Source organism: Conger conger, chromosome 11 (genome assembly GCF_963514075.1).
Source record: "Conger conger chromosome 11, fConCon1.1, whole genome shotgun sequence".
In the NCBI taxonomy this organism is placed as follows: Eukaryota; Metazoa; Chordata; class Actinopteri; order Anguilliformes; family Congridae; genus Conger; species Conger conger.
The window spans coordinates 20,747,420-20,762,264 of record NC_083770.1 but is presented as its reverse complement, the minus strand read 5'-3'; the positions used below and the strand labels follow the sequence as shown (position 1 = coordinate 20,762,264).

General features: G+C 42.4%; 1 protein-coding gene across 2 annotated transcripts in view; it reads right to left on the bottom strand.

The window, feature by feature from the left end:
- adamts3 (ADAM metallopeptidase with thrombospondin type 1 motif, 3) overlaps positions 1 to 9,898 on the bottom strand; it is a 91,819-nt gene extending 81,921 nt beyond the window's left edge. For both annotated transcript variants that reach the window (XM_061261415.1, XM_061261416.1), the window contains exons 1-3: positions 9,543 to 9,898; positions 8,891 to 8,912; positions 7,594 to 7,988 (exon numbers count right to left, since the gene is read on the bottom strand). In XM_061261415.1, coding sequence (XP_061117399.1) covers positions 7,594 to 7,988; positions 8,891 to 8,912; positions 9,543 to 9,608 — 483 coding nt within the window. In that variant the 5' untranslated portion in view covers positions 9,609 to 9,898. The remainder of the gene's footprint in view (positions 1 to 7,593; positions 7,989 to 8,890; positions 8,913 to 9,542) is intronic.
- Between the last annotated feature and the right edge of the window lie 4,947 nt (positions 9,899 to 14,845).

Genomic DNA, 14,845 nt, shown 5'->3' with positions numbered 1-14,845 from the left:
GCCAGACACTGGCACCTTTCTCCCTCCGTGTTGTTTAAAGGTGTGTTTGGTTTAGGAATGTGTGCGAACCTTCGTCATCATTACCTGCCATTTTCACCCCTCCTCCCTTTAAACTTTAGGAACTTTAAGGAAAAATTTACACCGGCTAATTTCTTTTTCGATTTGTTGGGGAAAAAAAGAGAAACGCCGCAGTCCTCCAACTTGGGGAGGAAGAGTAGAATCTCTGTATTTCTAGGAAGAAAAATAATAATAAACAAGCCCCTGCAAAAATATTTCACATGCGTACTTTGAATTAACACAATAAAGAACCCCCCTCCTCCCGCCTCCGTAGACTCTGCCTTTGGAGTTTTTCTGCTGTTTATTTATTTTATAAAATGAGACCCTGATTTATTTGAGTAAGATGTTATCAGACGTCACACATTTGTGGCTGAGGAAAAAAACTCTGAGCACATGGAAACACATGTGTCTCCTCCCTGTACACCACTACGTGCCAGCCAAGCATGTCCGTCAATACAGAGGGCTTTTTTATTGAGCCAGCTCACACAAATCTCTCAGACCCCGGTACTTTACATCCCGAGGGAGGCACGGCCAGCCGATGCGAGTGTAGGTGCAGCTCACCGAGTGTAGGTGCAGCTCACCGCTGCAAGCCCCCACCGCCGCTTAAAGCAGAGAACACAACAACATTGGCACCTGAATAAATCGCACCTCTCTCTCTGGCCTCGAGGATACATAAGGTCTGAACGGCCACTGCTTTGAAGGGCGGCTTGGTAACTGAAATGAACTGAAAACTACAAAGCGCCAGTTAATCAAAAAGCAAGAAAAAAGTTGGCTTGAACTAGCTTAAAGGCTATGATTTAAATGCACACAAGAGGACTAATATGTGAAAAAAGCAGGCACTTTCTCCTGAAGAGAACCTTAAGAAATAGCTTGGGTCTGCATTTCCATCTGCAGCTCCCCTCCCGGACCTCAAACCATATACCAAAACAGCTCTGGGGTCAAACTCCTGCAACGGCAAGCCCTTCGCTGAATCAACAAGGAACATCAATAACTATTAGTGAATACAACTCTTGTGCCTACGACAGGTCAGTGGGGAAAGGAACTGGGTACACTTCTCTCTCCAAATCAAAAGGAACATTTAAAGGACCAGCAAAAAGCTCCCAAAAATGTCAGCTGCGCACGTCTAAATCGCGTCTTTATGTGCGACGGTGACGGGGGGGAGGCCGAACTGACGTGAAAGAGCGAGGGGGGCCGCGAGGCTAAAAGAGCACAGACAAACAGACTGGACCCAGGATGAAAATGTACAAAACGTTCTGCATGGCTTCTTACACCTGCTGTATCGCATTCTGTGTCCCAATGCTCCTAAGTCTTCGCCAGTGCAGGTGTGCCTGAGACAGAAAGACTGGTCCCCGGTTTGAAAATGCACGAAATTTAATTGCGTGGTTTTCTTAATCTGCTTTGTGACATTTTTTGTCCAAATGCTCTCCTCAGTCAACTTTCACCAGTGCAGGTGTGCCCATTGGAGACTTTGGGAAAGAGGCCAATTGTCATTACATTCCAGTTAAGGTACATGGGGAAACGCAGAATGAGTGATTAACAGAGGCAGATGCATATTGAAAAAAAAAAATTATCTTTTGAGCAGACACTAATCAGTCATATTGCCTCTAAATGCTAAATGCTAAATATCATAGTTTGCCAATTTTTTGGAAGACTAAAACACCCAGCATGGTAAAAAATATGTACTGACACTAATAACTTACATAAATAATGGAGAATACTAGAGCTGGTAAACATCAATCAGATGTGTCTTTATGCGGGTCAATTGTGGTGTTATGAAACTGAGACCCTGTTTAAGACTTAGCTCACCCAAGAGACCTGCCAGTTTTCTGTCACTGATGACACAAAAAAAACAATTAGTTCTGCCAATATTTGGTAGATATTCACACAAGAATGTGGGACACATTTCTTCAAGTGACAGAATTTGGCATTGTATTACAGTAGACTCGATTTGTGTAAAATTCCTTGCATATTTCACACTCTTTAGTTTACCCACAGACCCTGGAAATTCAAAGTACATTTTCTACAGTTAAACGTTAAGGCAACAAGTTTCCAGAGTAAAGTACACCACTATGCTTATTTAGAGTATATACACTATCCAGTCAAGCAAATATTAACATTACGGCTTACTTAAAAAATGTCTCTACTTTATCACTTGTTGTATGCATTAATGCTGCATACATTCACTGTTGACAATATAATATTGAAAAATGTATAATATACTGCAGATAAACAGTGCCAACTCCTATATCTAGCCAAGATTAAACAATTTTTCAGCTGTAATGTTTTGCAAGTCACATCAAAATACGAATAATAATGATAGCTTCCATATCTAAGGTGCATAGTCTGCTTTCAGGACACATCCATAATAAAGGCTCAATCTTTTCCTCTATATCACCCTTTGGATAGGCATGACATTAGACAATGATATATAGCAGAGATAAGAGGCTGAAACAAATGTGCTTTTATCCAGAAGACATTAAAGACAAACATGGAGGTCTGTTTTCTCAGTGGCAGACATTCAATGCAATCCTGAAACTCACTTTGACTGCATGAGCAAAGCTCCCAAACTCAGTGTGTAATCACAAAAGTTTTTGGACCAACTCCCCTCCCTTTGAAATCTTAAATCCACCTGGAACATTGCAATAAAGAGCTTTATTTAATTAAAGTCTGGTAAGGCCATAGTGTGTTGTGATTGTGGCTTGTTACATGGGTGGGTGGGCACTAGTGTCTGTGATGTCATTAACAGGAAGCAGACACAAGCCTCTGAGGAAAAAGCTGAATATGTTACTATGGCAACACACAGCAGTAATGCTAACAGCCAGAGCAGGGCAGCGTGTTTGCTCTCAATACAGTTATACACTTGTGACATTTCAAGGCCTTTGCTTGCATTCTCATCATTGTTTACATTATTTTCTGTTTTTATGGGTTGCATAGCCACTTTAGCATAGAAAATGCACCACAAGTAGAAGAAAATGGTACTGTTGCATATTCATCTCCTAGATAAAGATGTTTACACGTGACTTTGGATCACTAATAAAAAACCCACCAGACATATGGAGAGCAGGTGTGCTTGAAAGTCAAAGACAGTAATTAGCTCTTTTGACTGTTTGAAACTGAATGCATAAATTCATCTTTGCCTGCAGACACCGTAAATGTCACAAACTCATATTTAAGATTCAGAAGCAAAGCTGATTTCAACACTATACTCTTTGTTCAGCTTGACTGGAATTCTAGGCATGAGTGAAGGGGGAAACTCTCGAGTTCAAAGACCTTTCTGACTTGAGTCCCAAAAACACTCAAGCAGAAAATGAAACCGGCACTGGCAACATAAGAAGAAGTAAACTAAGTCCAGCGATAATTACCCTTATTAATCCAAAGACAATACTAGCTGGGTGACTTATTGACAGTGGGTGACCAAGCACAGCATGAATTAAGTTCGTCCAGAAGCTTGGAAAGTACAAGATGCCAGTAAATTCTAAGGTCAGATGGGATTTGGTAAACTCCATATTTATTCCTAGGCCTTCAATAGTTATGCATAACATTCTCATTGGAAGTGTTTATTATCATCTTAACTCAGCTGTCAAGGAGACTTTAAAGGCACACACTCATATTTTTCATGTTTTTGAGCTTTTCATATCATCCTGGAGCTTTCAATTTGTATTCCATACTGACTCAAATAAAACAATTGAAATTTTGGTAGAACTATGCATATCTTCAGATCTAAATGCTGCTTCGAGCTGTTTGTAAAACAATTTCCCAAGTGTCCATTTTTGAATAATTATCAGAAGAATTATCATTGGTAAATGTAATCACAGAGAGGTGACCAGAGAGGTGGCGGGGGAAGGGGCAGGGTTAGCTTTAGGGCTTTAGGGCAGGGTTAGCGACACCCACGTCACTGGTCTTTGCGAACGTTTTGCGGGTGTTTTAGATACTAGTACAATAAAGCCTCAACTTATAGCCTTCAGGTATTAGAAGCTCTTAAGCACTTCCAGAGGAATCAAACATCCATCTCATAAGAGGACCAAACTATACACCAACCTAGAGCTGGATACATACCTCTTCTGTGAAGACAGGAAATATTTGCTTCACGGAAGAGACTGTCGTAAAGAAGCTCCTGTCTCAAAATGACTATAATTAACAACAGTAAAGCACACACCTACAGAACAACAGAAGCACTGCTTTAGATCAAAGGTGATTATAGAGAAAAACCCTGTTTGAGCCTCAGGCATTAGGAAGGCTTTTTTTACATTTTGAGTAATAGATTTTAATGAATTGTAACCTTTATAATAGTCTTAAAATAATATGTCCAATAAGCACTAGCAGTAATAGTTGCTGAGTTGGCCTGAACCCCAAGAGGCAGTGTAATGTACTTAATAAGGAAATTAGTCCCTGATGGGAACCTTTAAAAAGGCACATTCAGCAAACCACAGCCAGAACCACGGGCCAGTGCTGTACCCACAAGCAGGGGGTCCCCAGGAATTACGGCTGTTTTACTCATCTCTTTAACCCCACACCACCCCACCACACAGACCTCCAGCTACAGAGAAACAACCCTGGCACAACCTGACAGAGGTTTGGATGTGTAAAGTTTTATACTCTACCCAATAAACTGAGAAAAATGAGTATTGAACAACCCTAATTAGAAATCGTTTCATTTATTTCATATCACTTTATATAGGCTGTTGACAAGTAAGGACCACCCCCATCTCCGAGAGAAACAACCTGGCTGACACAACATGAGGCTTTTGAACTGGGATTTTTCTTGCTATAAACCAAGAAAATAAACCATATCAATACATCATCAGTTGATTTTTGTCTCATATTACCCTCTGTGGACTGTTGACAGGGCTTTAGCTGTATAATCACCAATGGAGTGTTCACTCCCCATACAGACTCAGGTCCCAGGTACACGTGTTACATCCCCCAAATTTTCTGCACAAAACTTTTTTCCCCCCACAGAATCAGATCACAGCTCACATCGCGTCTATGAAAAATCCCAGAATCTCTCATTAACCGTCCTCAGTTGGGCCCCTGGGCTTTAATCTGTTACAGGGCGACATGTCGGATCTGAAACATCCTGCCCTAACGCGGTCCCGTCCGAACGGGGGCACATCAAATCACGATGACAGGGGTCTCCAGGCCTTCAGGAGTCAGAAAGAGAGCACTTATCTCCGGCTGTGTGAGGACAAACGCCACCCACTGAGATGTGACAATGGCGGGGAGGGGTCTCCTGAAACCCCGCCAACAATGCGTCGACCCCGCTCACGTTCAGCAGCCCGGGTGTGAATGCCCCCTGCTCCCCCGTGACCCGTAGAGACGGTCTCTGACAGAGCAACGGCCACCATTCACAGGGTCCCCCGCACATTCCTCCCGCTCTCTGGCACAGAATGTGTGTTGTTCTGTTGTCTCCTCATAACCTGATTAGCCGCCCGGCTCGGTTCATACCCTAAAGAGCCAAGCGGAGGTCAGGGGAAACCACTGGATGTTAATCCATGTGATAAACAGACAACTTTAGCTTCCTCGCCTCTTGTGTCACAGAATATGGAAAGAGAAGCAGATAGTTGCTTTTCAGACTTGACTCCGAATGAATCTCGCTTGTCCTGAATCCAGGGCTACCCCGGCACCCTGATGAGTGCCTCCTCACCCGCCCCCCCATTGGGAGTTTTGGCTCGGGGAAATAACTGTTTGGCCCCCCGGTGGAAAATTCACCCCAGGAAGCCCAGAATGGAAGCAGCACATATGCAAACAAAGCTGACCCAGGGCCAGGGAGCTGATGCCTCCCCTGGTGAGTGACTGCAAGGCTACGCTTCCCCACGAATAACAGCCCAATGAGGGGGAAATCCACACAGGCTCCCACAGAGACCGGCGACAGTGTGGAGAGATGGTGCCTGAGACCGTCACTGAAACCGGTAAATGAGCTTTCCGAGCTACACACACAAACAACTGAATGCCAAATAGTATTATGACTTAATTAATATTATGTGCTGTATCTGACTAGTATACTCCTGTTCCAGCTAACACCGCTACTGAATCAGTCATATAACCAAATGCCAAGGGGTGTGCAGAAATTTAATGATGACTTTAATGATGTAGAAAGCAGCAAAAATGGAAAGGCCGCACTTCATCTCTTGACCTTTTGTTGGCTTCCTTGTACATGAACTGATGATGCAACACGGTGACATGCAGCTGGCCAAGGACAGCTGAGCAGGGGATGGGGATTTTTCATGTCCATTTACTTTTGGTCCCCTAAAATGGGGGGCCTATGTATAAAAAAGGCTGCATATGGACTGCAAGTCTGCACTTTAACCTCATATCCATTGTTTCATTTCAAACCCACAGTACAGAGCCACTGTGTCACTGCAGAATCACTGACAGACTACACTGTATATTAAAACCCAGGAGATTTGTGGGTGTCCGGAGTTCCAGGATCTGTAGTTCATAAGCCCTCTTCAGGGTAGATGACAGCCCATCATAATGACTGACTGTTAAACTCGAGCCTCAGTGAAGCTGACCCAAGCCTTCAATCGTCCAAAGTTCAAATCACTTAACTACCCTCCAGCCACCTTTTCATTCAACTGCTGCAATTCACCAGTGGCTCAGCCAGAGCAGATCCCTGTAGTCTTCACATCACAGGCTTGTGTCTGGGCCATGTACTGTAATTAGCTGACTGCAACTGGGACTCACACAGGCAGCACATAATTGTCTGCATCCTGCCAGGGCAGCGTGGGTTTAAAGTGGCCCCCTTTCTGTGGGATACCACTGCATTACTGCCCCCGAGCTGCTCATCCTGTACTGCACCATACCAGTCAGCCTCAGTGGAAGCAGCAGCACCTCTCTGGTCAGCGCTAGGCTAGCTCTCTGGTCAGCCCTAGGCTAGCTCTCTGATCAGCCCTAGGCTAGCTCTCTGATCAGTGCTAGACTAGCTCTTCGGTCAGTGCTTAGCTAGCTCTCTGGTCATCCCTAGGCTAGCTCTCTGGTCAATGCTAGGCTAGCACTCTGGTCAGCACTAGGCTACATCTCCAATCAGCACTATGCTAACTCAACAATCAATGCTAGGCTAGCTCTCCGGTCAGGGCTAGGCTAGCTCTCCAGTCAGGACTAGGCTAGCTCTCACGTCAGTGCTAGGCTAGGCCCCCCGGCCAGCGCAAGGCTACATTTTCAGCTGAATTTCCTTCATTCAGATTTTAAATGTTTTTCTTCAACTAAAGTTCATAAGTAATTAAACGCAATTAAGAAGAGGTATCACATACAAGCATACATACTTCACATTGCATACAACATCCTATAATACCATTTAATTCTGCATAAAACATCATATTACTGCAATGTAATATAAATGTTAATGGTCTGAATACTAATATAGCGAACAGCAAATACTGGCTAAACTTGAGCAAAGTGTAAACTTTGAGACAGGGGGCTATAGCTAATAATCATAATCTCTCCAAATGAACAGAAAATGTGAATTTAAATGGACTGGAGATGTAGAGAGAGAGGTGGGGGGGGGGGGGGGGGGAAGAGAAAAAACCATCCACCTACCAGCCCGTCACAGTTGTTAATTGCGACAGACGCCCCAGGGATGTCGGTGATGTCTCCGATGAAAGTGCAGTCGGTTTGGAGCAACTCCCTCCTCAGTATACTGTCCGCCGCCTCAGCGCCTGATTGGTTGGCGTTGTCCGTGCCGTTGCCCTGGATCCCGTGCCACTCCACCATGGCGCCCGGGGCGAGGAGTCTGCGGTTGGGCTGCAGCCGCAGGTGGAACTCCCTCCCGAACGCCGTGACGTTGAAAAACAGCCGCTCCTCGCCGCGCTCCGCGTCCCGCCTCACGCGCTGCTTGTGATTGGCCGAGAGCAGGTGGGACAGGAAGTGGCCGTCCGCGTCGGTGCTGATGGGCGTGATCAGACCGTACTCCCGCAGTCTGCTCCTGAGAGACTCTGGAAGAGAAAATACAGGTATTAAAACAGCCTCCTGCAGGACCTGGCTCCAAATGGGCCATTAAAAGCAAGGTCATTAACGCAGGGTAGAGACCCCCATCAAATCAAGGATCTACCACTTCCTTGAGCAATGCCAGAGAAAGTCTGCAGGGACAGAGGGAGGGTATCAGCTGCCAGGCTGCAGTGACTCTGAACAGGGAACAGTGTTTGATTTACACTAAGATCCCCATTCAGCTGCTCATTTGTGGTCAGGTTAGAAGTGAAGGGAAGTTTAGAGCCCTCCAACGGTCCCCTTTCATTTCAAAGCAATTTCCCATCTAAATTTGGCCTTCTAGACACAAGAACGATGGTCTGCAAACAGGTACGCAACTGAAGAAGAGGAAAAAAATTAAATAAATAATCAAAGCCATATATTTTGGTCCTTGTCATTTACTTTAGTGTGGTCCAACTCCCACAAGAACTAAAAAGCAGATGTAAGTGTTGGAGTCATACAGACAAACATACTGTATTATGCACTTGGTCAAACTACTGAGGTTTATAAATTAAAACTATGTAGTGCTTCTAGTTCCATGAAATAATTACCTTTTTGCATGCAGTCTAGAAGCCAGATTTAATAGGAGTTTTCAATCTCAGTTTCATGTAGGTTAGTTTTGTTTATCACACCTTTTAACACATTGGTTTTACTTGTTCTATGGTCTTACTTGGGGAAATGACAGTTTCACCTTATAAAGGCTTAATTGCTAGGTTATTCATGGGAGAGTTCATACCACACGCAGACATAAGTACACGGGTCTACTTGGTCCTAGACATACACTTATTTCAAAAGCCTGGCTGCACAGGCTTTGTAGTGTTTACCATAATTTAAGCCATCATTTGAAAAATTCATGCAAATAGATGCTTACCTTCTTTTTCTACTTCACCAGCCTAAAAGGAAAACCAAAACGTATTTTCAGTCAATTAGACAAGAGCGAATACATGTAAGACGCATGCACTGGCCAAAATGTTCACCCCTCTGACCGTAAATCAGTACCCAGATTTACTCAGAAGTCCCTCAAGAGATTATGCGAGCTGGCAAAAGTTCAACTTTCGATTTCACGTGTTCCGTGAACTGTGTAAAACTTCTCATCCAGTGACAACAATGAATCGCACTTGGAAATATGTATTCTAAAATAAAACAAAAAATAATATTGAAAGTGAAAACTCAACTCACTCCCACAATAAGAGGTCAACGTATACTTTACTTGATGGGCTGTAGCATTATTTTCTACCTAAAGCGCACACAATATTAGCAGAATTCTGTGCAAAATCAAAGGGTAACACTATACCGGCGTTACGTGGAATTTTCAAAATTGTCCGCTACTTGGTTTACCAAAACAGTCTTGCAGCAGATGGTAGCCTACTGCCGAAACTGACACTTCGTGTCATCGATAGCAATGCTGTGCAATACACGTCTGGATGCACTTCAGAGTTCACAACTTTGTAACCGCCTTGTGTTTAAGCTGACTAGTTTGACTTTATAAACTATGTGCAAAGCAAAAGGAAGAGGTCACTTACATTGTCAGCTGAAGTCAGACTCAGAGTAATTCCAGCTATAGCTAGGCATAGTGACAGGAGAACCATCACGAGTCGATTTCACTTTAGCTATCTAACGAAGAAAAATGATTCCAATTCAGACTTAGAGTATTTTCCACTCCAGCGCAACAGAAAAAAAAACTTTATCCACTTGTTCAAAAGTTGTACGCTTCAGTACAATTTGCAGCACGCTTTGTTTTAGTTAATAATAAAAACTCAAAGTGAAGTTTGCTTAGAATTGCAGAACTTTGATCAGTATTTCTTGTTTGTTATTGGTTATGAAAAGTTGTTAGTAAAAAAAAAATCCCTAAGGAGACTGTTAGTGTGAGTGAGCTCTGTGTTCAGAACAGAGCAGTGTGCTGCTGCAACCTGGCACTTCGCTCTGGCTAATAAACTACAGACCAGCCCCGATCTGACGTCACCGTCTCCCCTTTTTCATCGAACACATGGTAAAAAAAAGAAAAGAAAGTTTGAAAGAAACACATGGTAGCACTTTCCCTCGAAGTGAACTAGTGTGAAGGACAGGCCACTGACAAAGTACGCATGATTAAGAAGGTTTGTTTTGTTCAAATAAAAAAAGCTTAAAGTACTGACCTATGCACACACGTTTCATTTATATTATATAGGCTATTATACAATAATGAAGTTGTGAAGTTTAGAGCCAACAATTTGCCATCATAAACCTAGAAATGATAAAACAATCAGTTCATTGTCTCTCAAGCTTAATAGGCCTATGAGTATAATAGCTACTCTCCCAAATTACCTGAATTCACCCTTTATGGCGGTTTCAAAAGGGGACCTGTGGTAGAAGAGACTGAGAAGCAAGATTGAATTGGTAGAATTAAAAGAATATGCTTAGGGCCATGAAAATGATTCTGAAAATGACTATTTACTTGTGTATTTATTTGTTTGTTATTTGCACATCATTTTAATAGCCGACACAGCACAGTAAATGGGAGCTGAGGCAGCAGCACTAATATTGAAAGTGCAGTGCTTTCATTGATTTTCTATTCAAGCTCATTCTCTATGGACTTCTGGTAAACATGCATTGGATTGTGCCACCTTCAAATCAATAGTGCTTTGTTGCAAGGCTTCATTTGGGAATGCTTTAATCCATTACAATCCAAACTGGATTGTGGATGTTCAGTCAACATTAAATAGCTCATTTAAATGTGAGGACAATGGCATATAGTTTAATGCCATGTCCCAAACCATATTCTACTACTACTACTACTACTAATAATAATAATTATAATAATAATAATAATAATAATAATAATAATAATAATAATAATAATAATAACTTTATGTATACAGCATATTATTTCAATTGTCTAAGTAGTTGAAATGAGCTTGCCATCCATAGTTATTTGCAGTTGCCATACTTGCATTGTTTTGCTCTTTGAAAGTGATGAGGCCACAGAAAGGCTACTACATGTATGCTGCATGTATATATTTGCATGAAAATTATTGCTTTTTTGATTACATTAGTTTTATTGAATGTTGAATTTGCATGATGATATTGCATCATCGAATTACATAACGAAGTCATGATTTAAAAGCAAAACCTGCATAACAATGGCAGTTAAAGCTTTAAAGATAGCAATAGTGAATTCCATTACGCTATCCTGAATTTGAAAAGGTCAGAACAAACACTCTTGGCTTTCACAGTCAGTAATGTGAATAAAGTCAAGTGTGGAGAATATGTTCCAACAGTTTACAAGATACATAGTTTAGACTATGATTCCATAGACTGAGAAAACAAGTTTCACATCATTACATTACAGTTATTTAACTGCTGTTTTGTTATCCAAAGTGACTAACAGTTGATTAGACTAGGCAGGGGACAATCCCCCCTGGAGCAATTTGTGGTTAAGAGCCTTGCTCAAGGGCCAAATAGCTGCCTGGATCTTATTACTAGGGCTTGAACCATCAACCTTCCGGGTCCCGGTCATGTAGTTTAGCCACTAGACTGCATGCTGTCCCATGTAGCATGTAGACAAAATACAGCAGATATGGCATATTTTATCTGTAGCCACAGCCACAGCCAATCACAAACCACAGCCATTGCAATGACAGCCCATCCACTGTTTATGAGAACATGTATGGTTACCACTCATGTAATCTCAGGTAGACACAGCTGAGATTATTTATTTATTCTGCATTTAGCTAGGTCCAATAATCTTCAATGTGAGGGAAACAGAATAATTCTGCTTATGTCTTGGTTAGTGGTGTTTGGTTCTGGGTCTGTTTGAGTCTACTATGACAATATATTTTACACTTATTAGTGACCACAATAATATATCACACTCATTATACACAGATTGTTTTATGACGTGACTATCATGCTAGTCTTGAAGTGAGGAGTCTATTTTCCAAAGTGCTCCGCCCAGGGTCCATATTCTCAGCTCCCGAAAACCTAAGAGGATTTACGGTAGCAGTAAAGGTAATCTGTGAGACACGAGCCAACATCACATGTGTGCGACACATGACTCTACCCTTGTGTCTTTGATTGAGCACAACTAAGAGGCTGACACTGCAAAGTCAAGAAATTCTGTTTGGAGCAAATAAATCTTTCTCTTTTTTTCTTCACCATCCCTTCAATGCCCTCAGACATGGACCAGAAGATCATTTCATACAGTCTGCTTTGACCTGCTGGCTAATACATACTTTCTGGATACTCCAAGCGTATTCATTGTCATAAACAAGTACTTTAGTGCACGTGTTTCTCCAGCTGTCTCGCAGGTGAGCTGTGATTTTTGGAGACGTGACCCCCTGGCACATCTGCGCACCTCATGGCTCCAACGACTCAACAAAAAAGCTTGTTCAGAGCTGGCAAACGTGGGTAGCATCCCAGTTGCCATCCAGCTCCTTGTCATGCATTAAGTTTCATGTGAAATATTGTGAGTGGTTCCGCCATTTTGGCTCCAATTATCAATGAACTGGGCCAACAACCGGAACAGCAAAGGCTGTAGGCTTGACAGTACCTTTGAGTAAGATACTTTACGTACATTTTTTTCAGTGAATTTTATAAAGTGCATAAATGCATATAACATCAAATTTATCATCAAGTGTCTCTGGGTAGAAGAAAATAAATATTTAAAAAATTTCACAACTTATTCCACATTTTAATTATGTTTCTTAGCATTCTAGGTCCTTAACAGTGTATCATTACAATAATGAACAAAAACATTTTCAGCTGACTGTCTTGGAGAGCCTGTAGCAGACTTGAGGAAATGGCCGAGAGCGGCTGTCAGTGGGACAAACAGCGTCTTTTTCTGCCCTCTTCATTCCCGTAGTTCATTCCGCCGGCTCTGTCGTTCCTGATTGAAGAGGTGCACACAGGAGGGAGCCTGAGAAAGTGTTCGGGCCCAGGTCTCTGGGGCCTGTAGTTTTTATTAGGGAGTAAAATGCAATGTCAGCAGGGCCTTTGTCTTTTGATTTACCTTAATTCTGTAAACCCCCTCTCTTCTGGACCGCCTTTTAAGCCTTTCAATTCCTGCCATAAACAAACAAAAAAAATGAGGCCATAAACCAGAGAAGGGAAACACAACTGCCTTTAGTGGCACTTATTTTAGGACTGAATGATGAACGTTAACAGATTTGCTTCTTTTATCTACAGCAAGACTCACTGCTTCTCCGTTCTGGGCTGTGCGATATTAAATACGGAGCGCAATTCCCTGTGCGTCTCTGCGAGCATCGATTCACTCTCAAAATAAGTCCAGTGTTTGCATATTTGTGAACTGGGTCAGTGCCAACATCATTTCTGGTCTTTTTTTCCCTTAATGTCATGGTAACCTTACTTCTCGTTAATTGTAGTTCTGTTGGCCACAATCCACGTTCACTTAACTAAACAGTTGGTATCAACAAAAGGGCTCGGTTGCACTGTTTATACTATAGCTCAACATCCTTAATCCTCTTTCAATCACATGCAGCAATTAGTTGTCTGCCTGCTGATCCTGGTTTTGAAAGAGATAGCGGCCTGAATGTGACAAAAAAGCTAATTTGGACATTGCTGACCATGCTTATCTCACAATGAGTCTGACAAGCTGATGGATGTGACACAGGCACTTCAAGCTTTCTCTCTCTCTCTCTTTCTCTCTCGCCCCCTTTTCTCTCTTTTTCTCTATATATTTCTCTCTCTCTCTGTCTCTCTTTCTCTGTCCTTCTCTTTGTCTCTGTCTGCCTACATCTTTGTTTTTGAACAAAAAGAAGAGAAAACAATGGCATTTCACTTGACTGTCCAATGCCACTCTGACAATGTAAACAGAACTGGTGAGTGACTGGGCCTTACTGGGATCAATGGAGGTTTTGTCTCAGTATGTCACAGCCACGGAGAAAAGGTACAGGGCTAAAGTTCTTTGATGCTAACAGAGGAATTCCAAGGGAGCAACAGATTTTGACGTAATTTAAAACATGCTCGTCATATTGTGAAAGGGAATCTTTCTTTCAGCTCTTGCTGGCAGATCACAGTTTTATTCTTCGGTTTTTCCACACTATTATACAAGCATGAATGCCCATAAATAGTCTTGCTAAAAGAGAGAAAAAAGCTTGAATGTGTAATAGTTAGCATACAAATAGAGGGACCATGTCTTATACTAAGCGCTGTCTCCCACAACAACGATAGCTATGCTACCTTGGGCTTCCTGGCTGTGAAGGGTCTTTGTGCGCATCCTGGTGGGTAATTGTCAGGTATGGGGTCCGGCTGTGTGGTAGATGGCGTGTCAGTGGGAATGCCATTGTCACCACAGTCTCTGGCACCACACCAGAACCCTCCTGTGCCAAGCGTGCTGACGGAACCAAGTTTCTCCCCAGTTGCATGGCAACTAAGACAGCAATCTGGAAATATTTTAGCGATTTAAAAATAAAAAAACTAAAGAGCACGGCAATGCGTAAACTCTCATAGCGAGATTTGAGGAGGTCGGTTGGCACCACGCTATTTTTTTTCCTTTTACGAGCCAGAGGGCCGTGGTTAAAAAAAAATACTCCAAGGAAAGTGACCTACTTAAAGGTGAATATAGGTCACCATAGCGATGGTGTCCTTTAAGATTCTGTTTGTGGATTTCCCCCCACTGGCTTTCCGTAAGGAAAGTGCCATTGAGTGAGAGGGAATGGAGTTTAATGAGATGTCACTTTTCCTTATTATCCATCATCATGGCTCCTCGTGGCAGTGGGAATGTGAGGGGGGGTCTTTATGTGAAAGCACACTACTGTTTATATCCAGAAAAAAAACCCAATGGTGATACCAAACAGCTGGAAGATTTTAAGCTACTCTGACTTTGTAC